General features: G+C 46.6%; 1 protein-coding gene across 5 annotated transcripts; it reads left to right on the top strand.

Moving 5' to 3' along the window:
• tcf3b (transcription factor 3b) lies at nucleotides 1-27,274 on the top strand. Of its 5 annotated transcripts, none has more exons than XM_056604686.1 (21): nucleotides 1-545; nucleotides 3,278-3,377; nucleotides 5,997-6,069; nucleotides 11,638-11,711; nucleotides 12,600-12,672; nucleotides 13,311-13,351; nucleotides 13,578-13,698; nucleotides 13,946-13,992; nucleotides 18,158-18,254; nucleotides 18,373-18,467; nucleotides 18,976-19,069; nucleotides 19,347-19,402; nucleotides 19,534-19,609; nucleotides 19,938-19,999; nucleotides 20,110-20,289; nucleotides 20,760-20,871; nucleotides 21,324-21,477; nucleotides 22,344-22,406; nucleotides 23,008-23,243; nucleotides 23,630-23,778; nucleotides 24,689-27,274. In XM_056604686.1, the coding sequence occupies exons 2-20, from the start codon at nucleotides 3,300-3,302 to the stop codon at nucleotides 23,770-23,772; spliced, it is 1,875 nt and encodes a 624-aa protein (XP_056460661.1). In that variant the 5' UTR covers nucleotides 1-545; nucleotides 3,278-3,299; the 3' UTR covers nucleotides 23,773-23,778; nucleotides 24,689-27,274. The 5 variants fall into 5 exon arrangements, with proteins under 5 accessions (XP_056460661.1, XP_056460660.1, XP_056460659.1 ...); XM_056604685.1 differs by having other exon boundaries at nucleotides 18,370-18,467; nucleotides 20,113-20,289; XM_056604684.1 differs by having other exon boundaries at nucleotides 18,370-18,467.
• Nucleotides 27,275-27,381: the final 107 nt, after the last annotated feature.

Below are 27,381 nucleotides of genomic sequence, written 5' to 3'. Positions count from 1 at the left end.
TTTCTTGCTATAACCTTCCGCTGGTTGACTTAGTGCCCAAGCGCGTTTCTATTTTGAGGTGTGCCGTGCGAGTTAAGAATTCCTATCTTAAACGTAGGAATATTATATCTATTTTTCTCCTGGAAGTACCCGAATACACATTTTCCGTATGTTATAGCGTGTCTAGTGAACGGCATTTGAAATTGGACACCGCTGGCTTTGAGGCCCTCGCTCTGGTGCGGAAGGATACGTGGTTGCGTCTGACAATGTGGACGGAGGTGGTGAAGATGTCTGCGAGAAGAATGAAATCATCTCAATTGTAACAACAAAAAGGAAGACGCGAGATTAGTAAATATAATAGATTTGTTTGCACACAGACTTGTTCCGTTGTGTCCAACACGTGGCAGTGGGACGAGAAGCGGGCTGTCGGGGGCATCAAGAAGACATTACTGTGATCCGAGGTGTTTCATGCACTGAGGTCGAAATTCTCTTGAAGTTTTATGTTTTTTCCCCCTGCGAGTCTGCTTTTCTTTTTCTGTTGGATATCACACATCTAAAGAGAAAAGGTAAAACAATCATTTTGCAACCCTTTACGTGTGAAGTAGCCATTGATTTTTTTGAGTGTTTCGTTGCCATTTATTTTGACGCCTGCGAGAAAACTTTTGGGAATGTGTGTTTTAAAGCGGGGGATGTAAGTTAGTGTCTCGTTCGAGGAGCCCCAGTGTGTGGTGGTCTCCATCGACCGCGGACCCGGAGCAAATCACTCCTTTGTCCTGCTAAAGACTCCTCTAACACCGGTCCAAACCGAGCCCCGCTCCGCTGCTGGCCGTGCGTCTCCCGCACTAGCCTAGCTTGCTACACAATGTATAGAAACAAGCCCAACGTTGCGTTAGATTAACCATTAGTCCGTTATTTTTTCATAAAAAAACTTTAAAATATGCACTTGTTTTAAGATGTGACTGCAAACCAACGGGTTCTTTAACGCGTAACATGGCCTTTTAAAACAGTCCTCTATGGAAGTGTCTGGTCACTGGCTAGACTTTTATTTTATTGCACATTTGGCAGGAAATTCCTCATGCCCCCACCCCCACCATCTCCACTGAACTCTCTTAATGCACAACTTAGACCCCGAACAGAGACAGCCCCACGACATGCAGCATCGTTTAAAAACCTGCACTTATACCCTGCCACACCTCTGGGTTTTACACATTTGTTTAAAGTGATGTGGGCACCGTTTGATAGTGTCACCATGACACATAAATGGGGGATAGTGCAGTAAGCATCACTATCTGGACATCAAGCTGGACTAATCCACTTCTCATGTCCCAATATTTACATTTAAATGGACTGCTAAACATGTGGTCAGTGATGGAGGGACACGTTTAGAAACGGAGCTTCGGGTGATTTTACATCAATGTCTTTGTGCTAGCTCGATTTTTTTCTTTTAGCAACTGTTGATTAGCCCATGTACCGCTGAGGAGGGCATGGACAGCCTGCTGCCATTGTTACAACTGTAATAACACCTCAGACACTTTTTAACACACTGTCCATTCATTGTCCCCGCTTATTTGTATTTATTTTATTTATCTTATTTGACTGGGCAGAGGAGAACTATCAGCCAAACCCATGCTCCATTCGCTTTTCAATTTACAAACTTGCAGCAAATTCACCGATTAGGCCAGTGATAAGATTTGCCCCAAATTCCCAAGATGAGATAATAAAGTCACTTCTGTGTGTCTTATTGGAGGCACAGCTTCCTTTGTGGAAGGTGCGTTGCCCTTTATGTTTTAAAGGAGTGACATGGGCTACCTTCTTCGATATCCCTCTAAACGTCCACACATGACGTTTGTTCATTCACACGATATTTCAAACATGATATTTTAACTGATAGATCCTTCCCGATTTTTTTGAGATTGAGGCTTTGGCCTAATTGTGTGTCCTCTATCGTCTACTTTACACTTAAGTGTGGAAATGCAATTTAAGTCCCACTCCTAGACTATTTATACACTTGGGGCTATACGTTTTGTTTGCCCACTTCATGCCCTGTCTCAAGGTTAGATAAATTCCCAGAGCACCATGCCCAAGCTAGACTGACCTGCACTAAGGGCCTAAGAAACGCATGTATTTTCGTGTGCTTCGTTTATGGAGAATTACATTTTATTAAAAAAAAACACAAGAGTCACAAACAACATTACAGCTAAACTCGAAAATTGAGAGGGTTTTATTTATTTACGTGAACATTTTTTTTTACCAACGATCGTTTGTGGTAATGCTAGCACACAGAGAGAGACTGTAAAAGCACACCACCTGTTGGTGTCCGAGGGCCTTTATGCCTCCGTTCACTTCCATTCAGTGAGAGGCAGGCAGAGCCACACTGCTCAGCATCAGAGAGCTGCCCCGGGCTCGTTTGGAATGCAAAACACAGGGTAAATCCAGTGTTCACGCTTCCTGTGTCATTTGACAAGATTCCGTCAGAGTTGACATATGGTAATTTAGGAATAAAGTGTTTGCATACAGTCATCCTTTCTGCCTCTCATCACCCCATTTCCTTGGGCTAACAATAGTTCCAATTATGTATGTAATTGTGAATGTATTGCCTTCTTTTTTTTTGTCTCGTAGATTATGACTGACGTTAAGTTGTGTTATTTGCCTGGAACGCAAACATTAAGACACCTTTTTAAGTGATTGCCTAGTGTTTTGACTACAGGCAGTGTATTAATCTCTTCTTGTCAGTTTGTTTTCCACACAACCTTTTTGAAAGGCTATGTTTTAGTGGGATCAGCATGTTGGGTAGACATGCAAAAATAAATGTTAATGCTCAAATGTCTATTTTCCAGTGCTGTTCTGTTGTCCAAGCAATACTGATTCAGGCCTTGTATTAGACGAAGTTTGTTATGCAGTGATTCATAATTATTTTATAGTGCATGGTCTCAAAAATGAATTTCATTTGTGTAGGCATGGTGTTGATAATGCTGGTTTAAAATGTTACGGTTTAAAGAGCATTTGTAAATTTTGGAAACAAATCTGGGATCTAGTAGCTTTTAACCACGGCCATAATTCTGTAATGGCATAAACTAATGGCATACAAAAACAGATCTTCTACATGGCCAATCTCAGTCAAAACCTTTTTTTTTTTTTCTAGGACATGCTCATGATGCTTGATATCTGCAGTATTGTGCTACTCATTTTTTTTTTTTTTCCTTTCAAGACACATTAACTTGTGTGTTTTTTATTTAATTTATCTATTTTTTGTCGCTAGTTCCATTAAAAAAACGGTATCTGCAAATCTCTCTCGTAGGGTTTATTAGAGACTAAAGGGCATGACCGAGAAGCAGCAGCACAGAATGGCTGCAGTTGGGACAGACAAGGAACTCAACGACCTCCTGGATTTCAGTGCGGTAAGAGAGCGGGCTGAGACTGGCCTGGGTGCTCTGGGTGGCATTGGGTGGTGGGGGGGGGGGGGGGGGATGAGGCTATAGGCTATAGGGTAGAGGCAGAGGAGGGCACAGCCAATGGTCTAGTCATTGTTGGGACATTGCTGGCGGTCAAAGAAACCTTAAAATAACGGGACACATTTCCACTCAGTTTAATTGATCAATTTTAACAACAGATAATTACACAAGCTTGGCAATGAGTAATGCCATCAATTTGGTTGTATAATGATATGAAGCATGGATAATGGTTTAATCTTGCTGGCTGATCATAGTACATTTATGGACAGAAAAATCTGTATTTTAGGTGTATTGGTTAAATTGATGATATTTGGCTCGAACAAAATCCCTTACATTTGGCAATATATAGTGCCCACTCAAGCTTGGGGTGATGAACAAAATGATATACCATTATCATTTTGCGCCTATCGATCAGAATGACATGGAATTCATGTTGTAGTATATTCGGCAGTATGTTATCACTAGAACTATTTGAGAATGTATCATTGGTGATTTTGATATCATCACCCATTAGGTAGACTTTATTTTTTATAGGTTTCATCTCATTCAGAATCCTTGCTCAGCCTTTAAGGAACAAACAATCTATACAGCTCAGCATGAGAAGGATCAAACTCCCAATACTTAACTATCTCTCTAATCCAAATCATCAATATTTAATTCATATAGACCAACTCTTGATCTCCCGCTGATCGTCGGATAGTGCATGAGATTATAGAGAAATGCATGCGTGTTCGCAAAGATTGTAGAGAAATGGAACTTTATTATTGACTCAATGCAAATATAGGCCTTCTAATCTCGGTCCATATTTAGTACAGTTAGCCCGTCGATAAGAATATAAACAAACAAAAGAGCAAGTGGAAAACACAGGACGCTAGAACTCGTTTTCTGTGTTGCTTTTGTTCATTCCTTTTTTTTACGTTGGTCCGTTTGTTTGTTTTTTTGGTCCTTTTTTCAGAGGGTGGCTCGGTTCAATTGAGGCGGAACAACTCGTAAAAAAAAATACTGAAAAGCGTGTAAATGTGATCTACCCATAGGAGATAAATTTATTTTGTTTCTTTTTGTTTTTCTTTCTATGTTTTTCTTTGGCTTATTCTCCCCTGCTAAACCCAGTTTGATGGTGGATGATTATCTCTGAGATGCCCTTCGTTGTACTCTCCAGATATCCTCTCCAGAGCAGTCCTGGGTTGCATTCACTGTCTGTCTTTTTATTTACCTCTGTTTTCATTTGTTTCTAAAGCCTTTGTTGAGCTCATTGACATCCACGTCTCCCAGGCCCGAAGGAGCCTAGTCAGGGTTTTCTCTCTAATGGTGTGTTTTGAATAAATTGAATGGCTTGGCAAGACAAAATAGTCCTTTATGGATAATTATTGCATACGTGGAACCGATGTCTAATTCTAAGCCATGAATCCCAATGAAGGAATTGTTTGTCAGCAGAGTCGAAGGCCTCCGAGACTTTAGTGTTGTTACAAAAGTCTTAAATGCAATACATCTAAGCCTGATGGTGTGTGTGTGTGTGTGTGTGTGTGTGGCTGGGGACACTCCGCCACTCGTCAACATTTTAATCTAGTGTTCAGGCTATGGCTGTTGTCACCGTAGTTCTTTTTATACTGGTTAAGGAAACCTGCTAGTCGTTTTGGCCACACTTAAACTAAGCGTCACAATTCTCCATCCAAAACCAGGGCCCGCGGAAAACAGTTTGCAGGAGGTGCTCGTTTTTAGTTCCTTTGGAGCAGGGAATGGTGTGTGTGTGTGTGTGTGTGTGTGTGTGTGTGGGGGGGGGGGTCCTTAGATTGATCAGCTGCCAATTTGTATCAGCAGCTGTGAAGTTTAAACGTGACATTGATAAATGAGTGAGAAAGGTAGCACTGCTCCAACAAATGGTCTTTTCTTTGAGTACTGAAATGGTAGCTAGTCGGAGAGGCCTATTATTATTAGTAGCATTATTATTATCATATTTTTTATTACTTGGCACATAATGGGCAAAACCAAAATGAGTGGGATACTTCCAAAATTATTTGTTGAAGGGTTTCAAAAAATGATAACAATAAACATAAATTAGTGTTGGGTTTAGCGAGGCAGACTTTACTATTTTAATAATCTCACACTGGTGTCTGTAATATTGTTCCTGTTTTGGTGCATTGGTTTGTGGTATACATAATAAGACTTAAACCTTGCAGTTTGTGGCAATATTTGAGTTATCCCTGCAAGCATTTAGAAGTAGATTGTAAACGATATATGGGCTAATTAATATGCTGTTTAAAAAAAAAGAAGCATTATGTGTGAAATTGTAACCTGATGTTCATTGATCAATGCATGTACTTTTGAAGAATATTCAATATGAAGTAGTCATTGTCTGTTGTGTTATTATAAATCTCTATAAGTCTGTAATGTTTCATCATAGGAGAGAAAGCCATCACTGGTTATTTCCATGTGACTTGTATTGACGTCACATAGAAATAACCACAAAAGAATGTGATCTTGCATACTAGTAAAAATAGGATGTGTGAACTGTGAAGGGTGTCTAGCTGTGCTTTGTTACTCAGCGTGGCTCTCCTTCTCTCGTAGATGTTTGCTCCTCCTGTGGCCAATGGCAAGAACCGCCCCATCACCCTCGCAAGCAGTCAGTTTGGCGGATCAGGTGAGCTCATACAAATCATGCTTTTCTCTTAACCTTGCCTCTCTGCAAACTTCAGATGAGCAGTTCTACATGCTACATTGTAACCGAACATCCTTACTGTATCGCCTTCGCCAGCGATTGATTGTTTCTTTCTTCTTATTCTAAGTCCTTTGGATAAAAGCGTCTGCTAAATGCCCTAAATGTAAATGTTCATTCTATGTGTGTACACGCTGATATACTTCACAATCAAGGTACGTTTATTATAGTGTGAATGCACGGTTCTTGTCGTCCATCCTTAAAATGATGTCTACTTTATGCTGGATAAGCGTTTTCAAACGTATTTTAGGATAAATATATTTGCGAAGTCTAAGCCTTTATTTTACCTTTGGGATATCCTTTGTGGTTTGGACATTGTGGGCAGTTTAATTGGACATTTCACTTCTCTGTTAGCGTGCAACAGCCTGCTCTATATGTTATAAAGAGCGTGATCATTTACGTTATTTGGTCATGGCAAACCGGATGGACGCTTTGGGATACAATGTCTTCCAAACTCCGTTAGAAGTAAGAAAATGTTTATTAAAATAAAATAGGATGCTAAAATAATAGGGGGGCTGTTGGAGTTGTTTTCTCATATAAATATTTCAGGTGTTGCGGGGGTTTACACATTTTTCAATTAAAACTCACTTTTGTCCCAATAGATTTTTCTTTCTTTCTTTTTTTTCCCTTTTTTTTTTTTTTTTCTTTTTTCCACTGAGCCATTTCAAAGTGTAAAATGGCTGCCAGTTTCCTCCTTCACAACACCTGAAACCTGCGAGTGAGCCCTCGCTCTCTGCTGAATGTTATTAGTAAGTCGGGGTTGCGCCGTTCCCCTGTCACCCTGCCAACCTGCCGCGTGAAAGAGAGTCACACTCCCCAGAGTGCGAACTCAGCCACTGAGGAACAAAGGCAAAAATGAGGAGGGAGGGGGTGGCTTGTGGACTTGAAACGACCCCCCCCCCCCCCCCCTTCGCTCCCGCCCCCACCACCACCACCTCCTCCTCCTCGGCCTGAAGTGTAAAACACCCCCCCCCCCCCCCCCAGCACGGCACAGGGCTCTCCCCCCACTGATCTGCAGGAAATGGCTCTAGTCTGAGACAATGCCCCCCGCCCCCCCAGCCTCTAAACCAGCCCAGCATGCGGCGAGTGTCCGGAGAGAGGCACAGGGCGGCTGAATGGGGGGGATAAGCCCTGGAAGGCCGGATTCGGTTTGTTTCTATTACAGCGGGCAATTACTTAGCAGCAAGGAGTTAATTCCTGTGCCACCCCCCCCCCCCCCCCTTCCCCAAAAGTCCTAAAGTGTGCCCCTTGGTCATTGACACCCATTTGAATGCGATACTTGAGGCTGTCACATTTAACTACAGGGAACTCCAGGTATCCCTTAATAGCACTTGAGAGTAAAAGTGCAAACATCTACACAACTCCGCGCCTGGAAAGTCCTGTAGATGCCGGGTATCATGACACTGTACACCGCCCGCGTAGAGGGTGGAAGTCTGGCCACCGGTGTGTTGAGCTGTTTGGGTTACCAGGAAGTGTGTCCGGTATTCCGAGTGACCGCATCTTTGGACCGTACAGTGTGGAGTTATGTGTGTGTGTGCGTGTGTTTATATCACACACACACACACACACACACACACACACACACACACACACACACACACACACACACACACACACACACACACACACACACACACACACACACACACACACACACACACACACACACACACACACACACACACACACACCCTCCCAGCTGTAGCTGTAGGAACCCCTACACACACACGAGGCGAGCGAATGTAAAGGCCGGCGCTCCCCCTCCCCTCTTTGGGTGATGTCACGGCGGCGGTGGCGGCTTGTTTACCGCGGCATCCGGCAGCGCGGGAACGGGCGGCCCGCGGCCCAGCGGTCCACCGGACCCCCTCTATTCACCAACACAAAAGTGCTCGGAGGGGGGCTAATTGCATTAGTCGTGCTTCTTCCCCCAGCCAGAGCGTTGGTAGGGGGCGGGAGACGGAGCTGGGTGTTGTGGGTGAGGCAGGGGGGGAGGGCAGGGGGAGAGGGGAGGGAGGCAGAGGAGGAAGGGGCGGCTGTGCGATCCATAGCAAAGGTAGTTTGTGTGTGTGAGAGGGAGGGACGGAGAGTGAGGGGGAGAGAGGGGGAGAGAGGTGGAAGCTGAAAGAACCAGAACCCACAAGCCTTGGAGCAGGCGTTTTCTCTGTCACCTCTGCAGCTGCTGACCAGACCCCCCCCTCCCCCGCCCGCCACTACCACCAAATACACACACACACACACACACACACACACACACACAGACACACATGTGTTTTCCACCAGACTTTAGGAAACTGGTTGGGGGAGGGGGGACACCGACTTCACTGGTGGCAACACTTCAATCTTCAATGGTGCACTTTGAAAGCATTAGCATTGAAGAAGAATCCAGGGGTTTGCAAGCGAGAACCCGGGCTAGGGATACATATCTATATATTTTTTTTAAGGTGTAAACATGATTTTGCGGTTTTTGTTTAAAAGAATATGTGCATAAAAAAAAAAAGTGGGCTTAATTTGGGCTGTCTTGAAAATGTACGACAACGGGCCTGCGTCCGCACAACCACAGTAAACAACATTGTGAGTTTACACATGTGGCCTCTCTCACCCTCCGGCTTCTCTTTTGAACTCTCGCACATTCTTTCTCTCTCCTTCGCCCTCTCCCCTTACACACGTATACACACACGCATACACATGCACAATAGAGCACACACACGCGCACAATAGCACGGACACGCACACACACTAGCACACACAGTGTATTGTTCCCCAGGAATTACACTGTGCATTAGTGTATAGCAGCTGTAACAGCCTAAGCCCCGAGATTGAAGACACAAGAAGGATTTTTGGCTTTGCTCTTAAAGTAAATTAGATGTTTCCAGTGCTTGTAACTTGTGGAGGCTTTTGTGGCTTAGAATAAGAATATTCTTCTGGGCTTACACTCAATAGTATTTGCCTCGCTTTGTAGCATCACTGCAGGCTTACTCACAGTCACACCTCCTCGGCTGGTTTCTCAGTCTTAATACATGGATGCAGACAGAAATGCATGCCATGCATACATTCATACATCCAGAGATCCTCTTATAGGCATTTAGCCGTTCACGTTGATAACGTCTCTCGCTAATTGCGCCATGTGTCAGAGGTGCGGTTTAATCGAGAATGTAGAAAAATGCAATAGCCTGAGAAAACCCATTTGGCCACACCTGCGTCTGTCGGGCGGTGGCGGTTTTTTTTTTGTGTAACAACGCTTTATTTTTAGTAATAAACAGAATTAATTGCCGTGTTCCTTTCCGATGACACCGGTGCTAAGTCACATGACGACGGACCAGAACCGGACCAGCAGAGAGATCTAATAAACGAGGAGATGCTCTGAGGTTGTCTGCTCGCCGCTGTCCTCTCTCTTGTCGTTGCAGGGTGCTGGCCTGCCATTGGCTGGCTCGGCTTCAGTGTCTGCTCCACAGTTCTCCACCTTGTTTTAATTGCCTCGAGTTAATTACTCCACTAAGTGTGAAACTATGTTGTCAGACTTCTGCTGCACTACTGCTCCCTCTCTCGCATGCGCTCTGGTTCTCCCCCGCTCGCGACTCCTTCCCCTTTGTTTCTGCTCCCCTGCTGGCCCGTGGGGGGGGGGGGGGGGTTCTGGAGGAGGTGCTGGGTTGTGTGTGGAAAACAACATTGCACATGAGCAGAGCTTATAGACGCAATAACGGGTAACCGGAGATGTACGAAACCGTCGTATCAAACGCAAAAATGTCCTCGGTCGCGATTGATCGGAATGTTTCTCGTTCCCGAAAAGATTTTTGTACGTCCAGAAGGTTTTTTTTACTCGTGGTACGCACTGTAGGTTAACGGCTACCAACCAGGAAATGGTTCTGGTTCTACTGGTCCTACTGGTGACAGAGGAAAACGTGACGGTGACATCAGAGGGCTTATCATCAAACGTTGAGATGGCTTTGTGTGGGTTGGGATCTCCTTGAGGGAGACCGCCCATCCTTCCTCACGCCAACGGATCACATCTCTGTCCGCGGCGGCGTCTGCGCGGCCGAGTGGCCGTCACCTTTATGCAGAGGTGTGTCCGTCACGCGCGTCCCGTCGCGTTGGAGGCGACGCGGCCACACGGCAGCCGCGCGCTGACAGTGAGTGAGCGGGGCTGATCTTCTGAGGTCCCCCCCCCTCCCTCGCTCCGCCCCCCCCCCCCCGATTCTCCACGCCATTGGCATCAGCTCCATAGATCACGGCTGTCGCAGCATGTGTAGGTGCTTGCACCGCTCTGTTAGTCTCATCACTCATTCGCACTCGTCAGCCAGGCTGCTGATCTCGCCCAGACCTCTCTTGCACTCCCTCGCCCACCCTCCCCCCCCCTCTCTCTCTCTCTCTCCCTCCCCCTTCTCCTTTCTCCTCGTTTCCCTCACTCTTGAGTCTTCTCTCTCGTTCCATCCTCTCTCTCTCGCGCTCTCTCCCTCTCCCCCTCCCTCCCTCCCTCCCTCTCGCTCTCACGCTCTCACACATTTTTTTAATTAGGCAAAAATCAAAGGCAAAATATGAATATTCATAAGGAAACCACATTAATATGCACAATTATGCAAATCAGTATGCAATTAAGCCTTGTGTCTCCAGAGAGCCTGGATGGCATTAGCGCATAAGACTGGGAGAGGGGATGATGGGGGTATTTTGGAGTTTTCTGCTCCACCAATCTTTTGGAGGTTTTTATTTTTTTTCCGCCACTTCACATTGGTCCTTTGTTTACTTTAAACATATCAGTACCTGGTAGTTCTTAAAGCCTAATTTAGATTCTAAACATATTTATGTGCGCCTTTGTCTTTAATTGAGCTGCGGGTTGGCTGGATGAATGAGATAAAATTGCAGTTCAGGTGAGGACACATTATATGTGATTATGTTTCATTTTGAAGAAGATAAAAGGACATCTTCTGCTCTGACGTAAGCGCCCACTGGGAAGGCAGCATTCAGTAAAAACTCACATTTCTGGATTTATCTCTCCCTTAATTATATATATATTTTTTATGCGTTTAATGCGTTTATAAACTATTCAGAACGGGCAAATGCTTACAAAAGATAACAATTAAATGTATTACAATTATTATTTTTATCATAATGAGTACTATTTATAATAATTATATCGTCTTATCTGTTGCCTTTTACATGCTCACCCAACCTAGGTCTTGCGATCTCTCTACCAATTTATAACATAATAATTAATTTAAATCATAATTAACAAATTAAATGTTGATATAATCTGTGGATTTTCTTCCCATTTCATTCTGTGTTGTTTTAAGCACGACGTTGTCGCGCTGGGTATAACCTGTTTTATTATGCATTATTAAGCCTGTGATCAAGAGAAGGCTTCCTTGCTACCTGGTTCTCCTGCCTCTCAGTGCTAACGCCGTGCCTCCACCATATGATCCAAAGAGGGGTTCATTGCTGCCCCTGGTTGTACCCCTGGTTCTCCTGCCTCTAACGCCTTGTATTCCATCTCTCCCTCAGCTCTCGATGAGCGCAGCAGCTCTGGGTCCTGGGCCTCGGCAGAACAGAACAGCCCCTCCTTCAACCAGGGACGGGTAAGCGCTATGCACACATACATGCGTGCGCACGCATACACACAGTCTCACACACGCGTATGTATATGCTCATACAAGCACGAGCGCATACTCACACAGGCGTACACACGCATGCACAGGATCCTGGTGGCAGTTGCTATTTTTATCCGATCATCAATACCTGATGTCACGGTGAAATCTCTCTCTCGCTCTCTCACTCTCGCTCGCTCGCCATCTCTGTCATATTTCACAAATGTGTCATCTGACGGAGGGATCACTTGGCCAGAGCTCGCTCTCTCTCTCTCTCCCCGTCTCTCTCTCTCTCTCCCCGTCTCTGTGTGTCTCTCTCTCTCCGTCTCTGTGTGTGTGTGTGTGTGTGTGTCAACCATCACAACAGCTTAGTATTTTGGCGTGCCGCGTGCCAGTTATAATTTGGAGCGGCAGATCTACCTCCATCTATAATGGCTTTGGCGTCGGCTCTGTGTATTGGCACACGGTTTGCTAGCCCCAGTACCGCAATGGAAGCCCATCGATAATTGCAGCCTCACATCCGCCGAACTGTCTTGGCACAACTCTGTGTAAATACAAGAACCAGGGGGGGGGGGGGGGGGGGGAATAAATGCAGCAGACTTTGATTACCACAAGTTGATAATTAAGAATGTCTGCGTTTGAATCCCCCGAGTTGAAGCAGATATCTTGTTGGCATGGATGCCCTTGGTTGCTGTGTGAATAAGTGTGTGTGTGTGTGTGTTGGGAGGGGGCTGTTCTGCAGAGTTAAACAGTAGAAAAACCAAAAGGCGGCAGGCTGGGTTTGATGTGTTTTGGGTTTTGTTCAGGTGTGTTTTTGTTTGTGTGCGCATGTGTTTTTATTTAAACCAAAGGTGTATTTTTTTGTGATGGTTCCTACAGAGCTATGGAGAAGGACCCCACTACAGTGAGCATGACAGCCTGTCCTCCCCCTTCCTCAGTGCAGGAATCGCAGGTATGAGCCAAACTCACTCCAAAGTGGCCAATATTATCATTGAAATCTATTTCCTACACTAGCAAGCGAATAGCTGCCGCCATCATAATGTTACAGTAATGTCATCCAAATGTGAAAATTAGTTATTTATTTCTAGTGGTTCATTTTTATTTTTTTAACTAATCCAAGTTCTATTAAAATAGTTGCATACTATTATTCTGCAGTGGTGCTGGCTGTTTTTTCGCATTTTCGTTATGACCGCTAAATTGTTATCTGGGCAGCGAAGTGTGTGTGTGTGTGTGTGTGTGTGTGTGTGTGTGTGTGTGTGTGTGTGTGTGTGTGTGTGTGTGTGTGTGTGTGTGTGTGTGTGTGTGTGTGTGTGTGTGTGTGTGTGTGTGTTGATTCGTTGGAGATGTTAGGCTACTGGAGCAGAAAGACTCCCCAGGGTTTAGTCTGGCAGGCGGCCTCATGCAGCTGAGCGTACGAGAAAAAAAAACTAGATGGGGGAGGGGGGGGGGGGCTATATATCTGGACTTTTTGTACTTTCGAAAACCTACTTTTAATTTGTTCCGTCACACACCATTGCATCCCGCGTGTCTGCACGGCCCAGTGTCTTAGTGGGGTATTCATTCAGACTATCGTGGTTCTCCCTCTCGCAGGTAAAAATGAGAGGCCTCCATACAGCTCCTTCGGCGGCCCGGTGAGTCCCAGTCCTCCCTGCTGCTCAAAACCTGTCATTCTGAACATTCGTTAGGAGTAAAAAAAAAAGAAAAAAAAAAAAAAGTGGTTTCTCACTTCTCCTTTCATGTGAAACAATTTGAATGTGTGGTCTCTTGTTTCAGTATTTTTTTCTCTTTTTTAGTTTTGAGCGTTGCTTCCCATACCCATGACCGTATTCTCACCCCCTCCTCCCTGTTCCCTTCCAGCCTGGCTTCCTCCCCAGTGACATCGCCATGCCCAACCCAGAGGCAATGTCCCCCTCTGGCCTCAAGTTCTACCCCTCGTACCCCACCAACCCCAGACGAAGACCCCCAGATGGCAGCATAGGTGAGAGGCAGCTTCCCACTCCTGCCCAGTACAACGCACAACGGCCTTGCATAGAGAGCTGAAAAACCAAGCGGAAATGTAGATTCATTAGCTTGTATTCAGAGGCACTGCAGCCAACCAAGTAACCCAGGTGTCACATTTGAAAGCGGGCACTTTATGAAGTCACTGTGGTGACATTACAAGACTTGGTCTGAAGCTGATGTCTGTGGTCTGAACCCTAGTCTCTGTGCCTCTGTTTCACACGCAGACACCCAGCCGAAGAAGATCCGGAAACCCCCTGGCCTGCCATCCTCGGTAAGAACCTGTTCACCCTCCGCCGTCTCGCCCCTTTTCTGTTTCTCTTCTCCGTGTCCTCTCGCCGCGAGACGCTGCACTCCGGCGCCGTCTGCCTGAGCGTGTCGCACGACAGTCGGGTTTGAGGGCCCCGTCTGCATCGTCGGACTCAGTCAGACGAACACGGCTAGCCGTCGGCTCCCGGTCGGCTCTCAGCGAGCTGAAACTCTGCCACCGTTTCCACGTCGGCGCTCCGTGTGAAGTGAGGCCGGGGTTACGCGGGGGTCTCTCGTTGACGGGAGGGGGAGCCCGTGAAGGACTCGAGTCAGGTGTGGAGAAGAGAAGAAGTTAGCGTACGAACGGTGTGACCGGAGGTGCTGCGGTCGGGATGGGGGGGGGGGGGTTCAGACCACAGGGGGGCGGGGGGGGGGGGGGGGGGTAACTCCAGGAGTCGGCGAAACGGGGGATCTTGTAATCTGTCGGTTTAGCATTGCTCAACGTGCCGTCTCTCTCTCGGGGACAGCAGAATTCCTACCAGCTCACTGGAGATTATGATGGAATACGAGCAGCAAATGGAGGAAGCGCTTCCAGATTAATAGCCCATGTGATTGATTTTTATTCGATTTTCCAAGGCTATTTAGATAACAATAATGGTTCATTTGTTATTGTTATCGAGCTATTGTTATTAATTATTATAATAACCCTTTCCTGAATTGTTTCTCTTTATTTGCTGTATTGAAATACAGCCAAGGGAATGCAAGGCATGCAATCTAATGTTTTGCAAATGCACGTCGTTTTCAGTCAATCTTCTCTCGATTGCCATAGAAACCGACTAACAAGCACAGCAGAAATGTGTGATAATGTTGATTCTTTAAGAACTATGTTTGAAATCCCTTGAGCTGCTGACATGTACTCGTTCTTCTCACGAAACCTTATTTATCTCCAGAGTGTCAGGTGCCAGTGCAGTAGCAACATGGCTATAGATGGGCGCGGTACGCCACAACCACTGCCTTAGCTTTCAGGGAATCGTCAATAACAAATACAGGCGTCACACGTGCATCTTCTGTCGCCCAGACCAAGTTTTGGGCCCAAGTCACCGACGCTCGGGTTTAAAGTCCCCCATAAACCCAGCACCCAGCACACTGTTGGTTCTTTGTGTGTGTGTGTGTGTGTGTGTGTCTCTGTGGCGCTTGTGATGTGGTACAAAGTGACGCTCCTTTCTCTTTAATGCTTTTTTTTTTTTAACATGGACACCCACACTGTGCAACATTTCCCCGCAGTGTTTATGATTATGCATGAACCCTTACCACTACTCTTCATCTCTCCCCCCCCCCCCCCTCCTCCTCCGACACTCAAGCACATTGCCATCCCCCTTCCCTTTCACCCCACGCCTCACCACATGATAGTCCGGGTGGGCCGGGTGGGCTCCCCCTGGGACTGACCCAGTTGTGGGGCGCAGGCTCATGAGGCCTGTGAAGGCAGCGTCTGAGCTCAGATTAATGACTGCTGATGATGATGATCGTGTGGTCTCCCCTCCCCCCCCCGCTGCCTCACTATATCCTCCACACACACACACACACACACACACACACACACACACACACACACACACACACACACACACACACACACACACACACACACACACACACACACACACACACACACACACACACACACACACACACACACACACACACACACTGTGTGTGTGACTGTTTTATGTTTCCTGTTTACTAGTCTGAAACCATTGAATTGAGAACTATAGCCGGAATGCTTGCCAAAAGACTTGGGAAATACCCGTATTAATTGAGTGGCGAGATGTCTTGCTTAAACAAACGCACAGTTTCCCCGCTCTGGTCCGGTATAAACTTGGCTTCCGCCATGGTAATGAACTGTTTGTCCCTCCATGTTAAAGCTCCTTTCCTATCCTCTCAGAAACTGCCTGACCTCTCTAATCCACTAATACCTGTCCACCAGATCACCCCCTCTCTCAACTCCCAAAGCCACAAACAAACAGCTAAAGAAACTAATCTCCTGACCACTTGTTGCCTATTGTGTACAAAAACCCATTTTCAAATCTTCCCTTTCCGCCGACGCTAGTCCCCTCTGAGTCTCCGTCCCTGTCTTCATAACCCATGTTTATTGCCAACTGTTGGGATCTTTGCGCGGTCATAACCCGAATTGCATTAACCCCCTATTAGCAGAGGATTTTACCCTAGAAATCCCCTCTCTTCCTGCGAATACAATTATCCGGCAGCAGCAGTGACTGCCAGGTCCTACGCTCTGGTCTGCGGCGGTATAGGAGCCGGCTGTATTGTTCTCTACGAGCAGAGCAACGCAAAGCCTTTTGTTGAATGAAGCCGTCTCCATCATGTTTTGTCCTGAATTAACCACCATTATTTTCTTAAATCCCCCGTTTCCTTCACACCCCCCTGGCCGTATCGAGCTTTGTTTAAGACATTTTGGAATACCTTCATCTGTCCCCCACAACACCACCCTGTATCTCACCGAGCATTTCATAAATCATCAGGGCTTACACGCACACGCACACGCACACACACTCGAACACGCACAGCTTTCGTGCCATCCCCAAACCACTGCAAGCTCGTTTCTCTCTCCCTCTCCCCCTCTCTCTCTCTCTCTTTGCCTCTTTCATTTATCTTTCTCTCTCTCCCCCTCTCTCTCTGTGACTGGATCCCAGCCCCCATCTCTCTCTCTCTGTCTCTCTCTCTCCCTCTCTATCGCTCTCCCTCCCTCTCTCTCCTCTCTCTCTCTCTCCTCTCTCTCTCATCTCCTCACTCATCTCTCTCTCCTGTCTCTGGCTCTGTCTCTGTCTCGTCTCTGTCTCCTCACCTCTCTCTCTCTCTCCCTCCCCCTTCTCTCTGTCTCTGTCTCCCGCTCTCCCTCTCTATCGCTCTCCTCCCGCTCCCTCCTCTCCCCTCTCCAATCGCTATTATATCAAATCGCTCTCATCGCTCTCCCGCCCTATCCCTCCCTATCTCCTCTCTCCTCCCCATCTCTTCCCCGCCCTCCTCCTCTCACTCCTCTCTCCACCATCTCCTCCTCTCCCCTTCCTACTCCCTCTCTCTCTCTCTCTCTCTCTGTCTCTGTCTCTGTCTCTCTCTCCCTCTCTCTCGCTCTCCCTCCCTCTCTCTCTCCTCTCCCTTCCTTAGCCCAGCTGCCTGTGGAGTTGGACGTGGTCCAGGAACAGGCAGATGGCTCTGTAATTAGAAGTGCATCTCTCCATTCCCTTTCCACTTCTCCCTGTTAAATCAAATTACAGAAAAAAAAATCCCTTTTCTGGATTAGCATTCTTTGCAGCATAGCCTTCGTTTCTCTCGTCCTCCTCTCTGTCGCTCTCTTCTGCTCCTTCTCTCCCTTTTCTGGTGCTTGGGAGAGGAAGTGATGGCGCAGGCTTTGGTGCGTCTGCCTGGATGGATGGATGGATGGAGGGAGCACATCAAGTGTATTGTCACTTCAAGCACAGCATCAGCCCTCTCTCTATAGAATTGCATACGGTCGGCTTAATGGACGCCATGAGAGGCAAATATAAAATGCTCCATTTCATTAAAAGCAGATTGTGCATCCACACTGTGCGCGCACATTAAAAACAAAGGAACCCTGCAAAGGTGCGGTTGATGCCGTATGAACAGCGAGCCTGGAGGTGTGTGTGTGTGTGTGTGTGTGTGTGTGTGTGTGTGTGTGTGTGTGTGTGTGTGTGTGTGTGTGTGTGTGTGTGTGTGTGTGTGTGTGTGTGTGTGTGTGTGTGTGTGTGTGTGTGTGTGTGTGTGTCGCTCTAGCAGGGTGTCTATAGGGAGGAGGTGTGTAGCGGGCAGTGCGAGTGCAATGCCACTGGGCCCCTGGGAGCAGGAGGAAGCTCTCACTGTGTTTTGGGATTTGAGCCGTGGCTGTGCCCAGCATGCAATGGCCACGGTGCTCCCCTTCACAGGCAAGCAGCCGACCTGCCTGCCGCGCTGGCAGACTCCCCCTCGCCACCTAGTGACCACTCGGAGCCACTGCAGACGGATTGCTTTTTCGGTGTTGTTGACGAACCGTTTCACTACTTTTGTGTTTCCCCCTTCGTCAAAGCTCTCGGATTCTGCGGGAGACATGTTTCAGGTTGGGTTTGGAGTCATGCAATGTGTCGGGGATGGAAAATTGAACGACGATGTTTGATGTGCAGGTATACGCTTCCACATCTGGCGAGGAGTATTCCAGGGACAATGAATACCACGGAGCGAAGCCTGGATCCGTCTATCCTGGATCCTTTTACATGCAAGGTAACGTAGCCCGGATAATGTACAGGAACGCCGGAGGTCCTCCGTGACGTTTGGGTGCAGACGTGGTTCTTTCTGTCTTTTTTTTTTTTAATCTCGGCTATTGTTCCTCCTCCAGAAGACTGGTCATCTTCCGGCTACTCAGCGATGCTGGGGAACTCTCCTCACATCGGACAGCCGGGCTCCTTCTCGTCCATCAATCCCCAGGACAGGATGGTGAGTGGCACACCTGGCTCTCAGTCCCGGTCTGACCCCAGTGTCTTCCTATGTCCTGCCAGGCGCCAGGTCAATGCACCCCAAGGGTTCTGCTGTACAGCAGAAACTAATGAAATCTACCCGGTAACGGTATCTGCTGTTTTTTTGGTTAAGTAATAGTAGCCATGTTTTTGCGAGACATTTTACCCTTTTAATTTTGACATTTTTGGGTTATACATTTGATGGTGTTTTTTTTTTATTTTGTTTTATTTTTAATTGTACTTTTATCAGCGTTTCTTTCTAGGAATTGTGCTACTTAAGCGGTTTGTTTTCTCATGTACCTCCTCTGCAAGCTCTTTTCCCGAAAACGCTCGGTAAATCAAGTTTAGCATTGGTCTGTTAGCATCAGGGCCATCCCTCATCGAGATGGATGTAGGTCACAATGTTTAATCTTCTGTGAGCGCTTTTGCCCAACGCAGCTGCTTGTATCCTTCTCCAGAAGCGTCACCCCCTGCCTCTGTCCCCACAGAACTATCCCCTGCATGGCAGCGAGGTCAACGGCTTTCATCCAGTCCCCACCACCTACAGCCACACCGCCACCCTCAACGGGGACGGCATCATGGGTGAGGGCGCCACCGTGGTTCCATCACTCGGAAGGAACCATCATACTGATGATGATTCGTTATTTGGATTGTTCATCTTTGTCAACCTTCAATCAATCGATTTATTATTATTTTAAAGTGCAGTCTCGCCATCGAAATGTCCTCGGAACACTTCTCGATCAAAAAAGTGTGATTTTAGATATTTGTATCATTTGTCTGGTCTGCGTTATTGTTGCGTTGGGAGGTTATCTCTTTGTATTGTGCGTTAACGCGTGTGATCTTTGTTTTTTCCCCGTAGCACCCAGACAACCGGTCAACAGTTCGGGCGATGAGATCGGGAAGGCTCTTGCCTCTGTACGTTTAAGCAGCCTCGAAATACCCCCCCCCCCCCCCCCCCCCCCCCCCAGCGTCTCCTCCTATCCCATTGGTTTTGTGAAACCCGATTTATTTTTCATTGTGTTTTATTGGATTCCTTCAATGTTCAGATCTACCCTTCGGACCAACACAGTAACAACTTCTCCTCTGCTCCTTCCACTCCTGGTTCTCCTCAGGGCATCACAGGTACAGTCACGTTGAATAAGCATGCGCCCCGTACACTGCTCTTTAAACATTTGGACTGTATCAACCAATGGATGGATTATCATTTATCTGTCAATTCGGCCATGGGATAAAATCGTGTAAATTAGCTGATCATTTAAAGCTTTGTTTGACGAATTGATACGTCTACAAATGTCCTCTTTATGTTTTGGTCCCTTTGTTTAAGGTGATTTAGTATACATCCTTGACAAAGGAGCAGTGGCACTTTCTCAGGAAGTTCACTAGCGCCACCTGCTGTTGGACTCGAGCACGGCGGTTGTGAATTCACCTCCTTCCTCTGTTGTTGTTTCAGGAGCTCAGTCCCAATGGCAGAGGCCGTCCACACCCAATTATGAGGGGCAGCCGCATTCAATGGTACGCCCACACTCTCCTCCTCCGTCTCCATGTGGCACGATGGTTAAAAAACAACAACCTGGATATACATTGTGATTGTATCTGATTTTTGTGTTTCCTGTCCACGGAAGCAGAACAAAATCGAAGACCGCTTGGAGGAGGCCATCCACGTCCTGCGCAGCCACGCGGTGGGGGCGTCTGACATGCACAACCTGTTGAACGCCGTGTCTTCCGTACACAACGGCCTGGGGGGCCTGTCTCCGGCCTTCTCCAATGCCGGCCTGCCCCTGGGCAGCAGACACCCCGCCATGGTCAGTCCCCCCCCCCCCCCCCCCCCCCCCCCCCCCCCCCCGCCCGACCCGGACCCCCTAGCACTGAGGGCCAGGCTCCAGTTCTGGGTTCAATCCCCAGTGTCCCGCAATCTTGAGCAAGAGGATGAACCCCTTGAATTGATTTGTTTCCGTCTGGGTCCGTGTTTCAACGGCTTTCTGTTGGATCGAGTGCAGCTTCACGTTTTGCTTTATGTTTTTGACGGTACATGTCACAGGCAATATTGGTAAATGTTTATTGATGTTATAGTTTATTTGGTTGCCTGTGACGTAATGACTAATTACATGTAGGGCATTCATAGTAATAACTATTGTTATAACTGTAATGAATAGTAATAACACATGTTGGTCCTGAGGCTGAGCGGGTAGAGCCACTGAGGGAGACGACGTGTCGATGTGACGCATGGTGGGACTGACCCCTCGCCCGTCTCTCTCTCTCTCCTCCTCCCCAGGGGGCGAATCACCACGAGGAGCCCAGCGGCCTGCCCCCCAGCAGCGCACTGCTGCACAGCCACCACGCCTCCGGAGCCCCGCAGACGGCCGGCCCCCCAGAGGCCTTCTCCTGTGAGTCCCCCCGCACAGCCTGCCCCCCCCCCCCCCCCCCCCCCCCCAATTCAAGCCGGTCGCTTCTCTGGTCGTTCCAGACTCGCGTCCCGTCGTACTGCGGTTGAGGCTCAGTCGTGGTTTCATGTTGACGCAACACAAGGGGGGGTTACGGACCCGTTGCGTCCTTGCGAACCGTCCTAGCGTCCACCGCCAGGGCGTGACGTGCCGTTCACAGAAATGCCTCAATATGTAACATTGCGTTCTGTTGTATGGTCCTCAGTAATAATAATTACGACATTTGAATCATGTTATTCGTACGCCAACGTCTCAAGAACAACAATGGTGACCAAGCTGGGGTCGTGTCTGGAGAGACGCCCGGGAGCAGTGCTGTCCCTCCCCTGGAAGCCTGACTCCTCTGTGTCCTGAACCCTGACTGTCCCCCCCCCCCCCCCCCCTTCACCCCCACTCAGCTCTCCCTGGCTCGGTGGCCCGCTCCACACACTCCTCCAGCAGCGGCGACATCAAACGCGAGGACAACAACAAGGAGGACGACGACAACTCGTCCAACGCGGACAAGTCGGAGGAGGAGAAGAAGGAGGCCCAGAAGTTGGCTCACACCAGGAGGTAGGAAGGCCGCCTTCCGAACCGCACGCATGCGGCGGAACTTTGAAAAAGGCAATACAGGCTCCGAGGCTTCTGACGTTGTTTGAGGGGCCTATATAATGTACAATATAATGACCTGGGATGCGGTCCTCATTCATTGTTCTGTTCAGCCTCTCGCTTTGCAGAGGCTAAACTCAATTTATTTACTCTCTGTGACCTTTCTGAAGTGCCACCGCAGGCACTGTATAGTTTTTAAAATGAGTATTTGTCTTCTTCGAATTGCTGTAAGATCAACCATAAGTATTGCATATTAGTTCCCCCCCCCCCCCCCCTGGGAGCAGCTATTCAGGGGTTCTGTTGTAGAATCACTGCTAAACGACTTTTCGCAATATTCCTGGAGGGATGAATCAATAATTTAGCGAGGGGACACACAATTATAGCCCTTCTATCTGCCCTTTTGCATTCAGAATGCCTCACCTAGACTTTGCAGTTCAAGAAAGAGTCAGGAGGGAAAGCAATTCTGGGTAACGTCGGAAAACAATAACACAATGGAGCCGATCATGAAGCGCATCGCAAAACCACGCGTGTATACAGTACAATATCAGACACGCATGCGGGAGCACTGGTATTACTTGTGAATCGATGTTAGACGATATTTAACAAAGTAAACGTTTTATTACCTGTATTATTCTGTAAGTATCTCTCAAAAGAAGTCTTCCCTGCATGAGGGGATGGAGGCAGGAAGATGCCGTCGGCTTTGGGACAGCGTTCAGATCTGTGGTCTATGTGTGCATCTGTGTTCTCCTCTCTAATTTCCCGGTGGTAGCTCAGGCTATGCTAGGTATTTTAACCCTGTCACCACCCCCTTCCCCTTGTCCCGTTTTCAGAAAGGAGGTGTTGGCCCTCCAGATCCTCTCTGGCCTTTCAGACCAGAATGATCATGATGATGAGTAAGTCGCTCTAGGAGAACATCCAGTTCATGTGCTTCATGTGTTTCAGACTGTAAATGATAAGAGCACATGTTTAAAAGGTGCAGGTGCCAGGGGACAGCATTGCCCTGCAGAGTCTCTAGGGAAAAAAAACGGGACGATTTTAGAAATCGACGCAACCAAATCTTAGACTTGCTGTTTTCAAAAACATGTGGCGCTTCCTAGATTGTGTGGTTTACCTGGAGGAACTAATGTTCCCCTTTCTAATGGGAGATACAGAAGTAAAAGAAAAATAATCTAGTCAACTGCTGCTGTTAGGCCATTTAGCAACACAGTAGTGCCCAGGGCCCTCGGATGTCTTTCATTCTTCATGTCGGGTGGAACATGCTCTCGGTGCCTATGGTGAGGAAACCATGGATCCTCCAGCACCGAGTTCACCTGTTGGTTTTCAATCTCCTGCGATGGACAGAGCGTCAGACTAACTCTGACCTGGCGGGGGGATGGTACATTCGTATCATCCGGTTACAAGAGCAAACCGCAACAACACCCAAAATATACAAGACGGCTTTTTGAAAAGGTTTGCCTAATCCTGTGCTTGTCTCTTCCTCCCCTCCCCCGACAGTCTCGAGGACGAGGACGACGAAGACCTCCCCCCGGAGGTGAAGATGGAGCGGGAGAAGGAGCGACGGGTGGCCAACAACGCCCGGGAGCGCTTGCGGGTCCGGGACATCAACGAGGCGTTCAAGGAGCTGGGCCGCATGTGCCAGCTGCACCTCAGCAACGACAAACCTCAGACTAAGCTGCTGATACTACACCAGGCGGTCAACGTGATACTCAACCTGGAGCAGCAGGTCCGAGGTCAGTGGGGGAGGGTGGGCGACCAATCGTGTTGTTTGTCTAAAGGATAAGAATGATAAAGGAAATGTATTCAGTAAAAATTGTGTGTGTGTGATTAACAAAAGGACGCATGTACATATTCAAGTATTCATATACACGCATTCGTAAACGAAAAGTTAAATAAAAAAATAAATATAATTGAATAAGAAAAGTGAAAGTAACCTTTTTCCCCGACATATCCTACACCTGAAACATGAGAAATAAAAAAATAAATATAATAATTAAATAAGGAAAGTGAAAGTAACCTTTTTCCCCGACATATCCTACCCCTGAAACATGAGTCGTTCATACAAGTGCAGGAGGTGTTGCTGTCATTCCTTGTACTAATCGGACTCGTTGTTCCCCAGAACGCAACCTCAACCCGAAGGCGGCGTGTCTGAAGCGGCGCGAGGAGGAGAAGGTCTCCGGCGTGGTCGGGGAGGGGGGCATGCAGCTCTCGGGCCACCCCGGCCTGGGGGGGGACGGCCACAACCCCGTCAGCCACATGTAACACCAGGTGGGTGCAGGGCCAGGCAGCATTATACGGTATTCAAACTACCGTATACTTTTTTTTGTTTGAAAACATGATATATTTATTCAGCATGTCTCTCTCAAAAACACTTTTTTCGCCTTAAAAAAAATACACAAAATGGTAAAAATAAAAATGTTTTAATCTAAAATAATGTTCAGATATCTATCAAACTGATCTGCACTTTCTATAAAACATTAAAAAAAATTGAGATCGAAATTAAATTGATCGCTCAGCCCTAGCTCCTTACATTCAGGGCGTTTAGCAGACGCTTTTTCAAAAGCCACATGCATTTAGTACATTCTTCGGAAGAAGGAGAAACAATATATCGCTGTCAGTACAGTAAGGATGTTGATAGAACCAAGTGCCAAACACTAACAATCGCTAGGCTAACCCATTCCCCGTACACAACAAAGGATAGGACAAGACAAACGATACACAAATACTACACAATGCTGAGTCTATTTCTAAGTGCCAGGACGCACAACATACAATGAGGGGGATGGGAGGGTGGCTATTCCTCCTATTTAGAGTCTAGATTAACTCTGAACGAGAGCCTTGAAGTGAGTCCTTAAGACCTGGACCCGTTCCCCGTGGACGACCCACAGGGCGGACGTTATGGAACACACTTATCACCTTGATCATCTGGGATTTTACCCGACATTCGAAACTTCGAAACTTCAATTTTGCTTAATAGTACAGGCGAGTCTTCATTCATTAATTTAGTGCATCGAACTTCGTTTTACATGAAGCTATCGAAGTTTAGTGACGTACCAGACCACTAAAAAATTATCAGATGGAATTATGCCCCGACTCTGCAACCCTTATTTTTTCTATTTCCTCCGATGTGGTTGGCTTCACCCGAGGTTTAAGTATGTTTTTGTTCTTGTTTCCACAGATCTGGTGGGACTCACCTGGCTCTCAGAGGATGTGGCCTTAACTGATTCTTCCACCCCACTCTTCTCATCCTCCAGTGTGTGTAGATATGGATGTGATTGTGTTTTGTTATTTTTCGGTTTCAAAATGCACACACACACACACACACACACACTAGTACACACACGCACACTGCCAAAACTGACAGCCTATTTCGTCGCCACACTCTCGATCATGACCACCAGCTTAAATGTGAAGAACTTTCAGCCTTTAATTTGTTTTTTTTTATACATGTTAAGAATATGTTTTTGTTTCTTTTCGTTTTGACTTTTGTTTGATTTTCTTCCACAACCTGATGGAGTGTCAGAGTACTTAATGTCCTGCCACAAACCTGGGACTTCATACACTGCCGAGAGGTATTCTGGTAAAGGAAAAAGAGAACTGACAAAAGACAAATTTGATCATGGATTTGTGCCTAATTGTTACATGTTTTCTATAAGACATTTAAGCAAATTGCTTTACGTGTGGAGAAACTTTGTTGTAAGGGATTGCTTGCGTGTATGAGCAATTATTTTTAATGTGGTATGTCCTTCCCAGCGTGATGGTACAGTCTTACATATGTTATGTAACCAAGCCCAGGGCTGATGTCGAATTGTCATACATTCTGTTGATATATATATATTATTTTCCTATTTCCTTGCTTGTAAGAGTTTTGGAGCAGTGCACCAATGTTGCAAGGGAAAGATCAAATGATTTGACAATTGAAAAGAAAAAGACAAACTCTTGTGGACGGCGAGAACACACTGACCCATACAATTAGTGTGTGTGTGTGTGTGTGTGTGCGTGCGTGTGTGCCCCGAGACCCTGACCTGTCCCATGAAACCGTTGGAAAGAGAGGGCATCACTCTCCAAGCTCATCCATAGTGGGTCGAATCAGTTGCCCACCAAGCCCGTTCTCATCGATTGAACATCAACTCTATTGTGACTTCAGCTCTCCTTCGTTGGCGCAGGAGGAAATGCTGCTTTATTTATTAAAGCATGGGTGGACAAAGACGAAGCACAGTTGTAAATATTAGACTTAAGATTATGGGTGTACACGTGCAGTGCATTTCCGTTCCTGCGATGCTGGTGTAAACCATACGCGAGAGACCCGCGCCTCACCGAGTGATCAGTCACAGTCGCTGTTACTTAATCGTGACGTGGTTTTCCAGAAGATGCCAGCAGACAATTTGTGTCTCTTGATTGACATTCTAAATAACCTGAGAGCAATCTAGGTTGCTTTGATTAAGAAATGTAATCGGCCCTACAGTTGTAGTAGCAGATAACACTAGATACTTTATTTTCTAAAAAAAAAGAATAAAAAAAAGAGCATTCCCAGTTGGCCCCTCCCCCTTGGACCTAAGTACGTTGCTCCGTCGTCGGACTGAGACGAGATCGGTGTGTTCATTCACCTCCTCTATACATGAATCGGATATTTCACTTACACGTCGGGCAAAATTAAATATATATATATAAGAATATATATTTTTTTGTTAGTCTATACACTTTAGATTTCTAAATATCAAATGGCAATATTAGTCGGAGGTTTAGAGTGTACTGTAGGAGAGTTGAGTGGTGAGGGGATATTTGAGATTTAGTTGAATTTGAAAGTGAATTCAGCCGTCTTTCTCAGCTCAGCCTAAACGCCAGAGACCCCCAGATCACATTGGGAAGGAAGTCAGATATAGCGCTATAATCCGTTTATAAACGTTTTCCCGCCATGAATTGATCCTCTAAAAGTGATGAAATGGTCCGGGAAAAAAAATATTTTCCATGGTTTGAGTTAAGGGAATTTATAAGAAGATGTATTCGAAGTTACTCAGATGATTTTCTTTCTTGTCCTTTTTGGGAGTGTGCGGGTGGAGTAGGCTACGTGCCGCTGTCCTCACAGTGATCTCGGAGGGAGGCACCGTGAGGCTTTTTGCGCGAAGGGATTTTTATTTTATTTCATCCCCCCCCCCCACTTCCTCACAGTAAATATGCAACTGGTTTGTGAATGTAGCTGCCATTCAAATGTGGGTCGCCTCCATTTTCACATCATATTCCTTGGGGTTTGTGAGTCCAGTATCATTTTCATATCATTTAAATAGTTTTCTTGTGTTCACACTCTGGTTGCCGCCGTGGTGCAGCTTGCTTCAGCATTCTGTGTGTTTCTTTTGGAGGCAGTCATCGGTGTGAGAGTGTAAGATAGAAGATGATATGGAGATCAAAAACAGTGTTATTGATTGTGATACCTTCCCCATTTCACGTGGTGAATGATCTCGACGAAAATGTTTATACCGACTGAAGGCGGAGTAGCCTTCTTGTGTGTCCAGTTATCATAGTATTGTTGAAAGATCTAAGTTGAAAATTGTAGAAAAGGAGACGGATGAAAAAAAAAAAATGACTTATACAAATCAATAGTGTGGCCTTTTTCATTCTCGAGACTTAAGATGTCATGATGGGAGAGTGATACCTTATCAGTGCCTGAACTTGTATTTTCATTTAAAACCGTTTTTTTTTTGTAAACCATATCATTTCATTTATCATGAGAGATCTGAGAGGTACCTGTCCGTCCACCCCCCCATTCCCCCCCCCCCCCACCCCTATTTTTCTTTCAGGAAGAAGTCTACATGTTATATACAGACGATTTCCTTCAATGTATCTAGTTAAACAAATAAATGAAGTGTAGTGCTT

This window comes from Gadus chalcogrammus, chromosome 12 (assembly GCF_026213295.1).
Source record: "Gadus chalcogrammus isolate NIFS_2021 chromosome 12, NIFS_Gcha_1.0, whole genome shotgun sequence".
NCBI lineage: Eukaryota > Metazoa > Chordata > Actinopteri > Gadiformes > Gadidae > Gadus > Gadus chalcogrammus.
The sequence above is the reverse complement of the archived record's forward strand: the minus strand, read 5'-3'. Positions and strand labels throughout refer to the sequence as shown.

Coding starts and splice junctions, on each gene's coding strand:
- tcf3b (XM_056604684.1), top strand. CDS start 3,300: ATGACCGAGAAGCAGCAGCACAGAATGGCTGCAGTTGGGACAGACAAG. Junction 18,255..18,369: donor TGGATCCTTTTACATGCAAG/GTAACGTAGCCC, acceptor TTCCTCCTCCAG/AAGACTGGTCATCTTCCGGC. Junction 19,610..19,937: donor TTCTCCTCAGGGCATCACAG/GTACAGTCACGT, acceptor TTGTTGTTTCAG/GAGCTCAGTCCCAATGGCAG.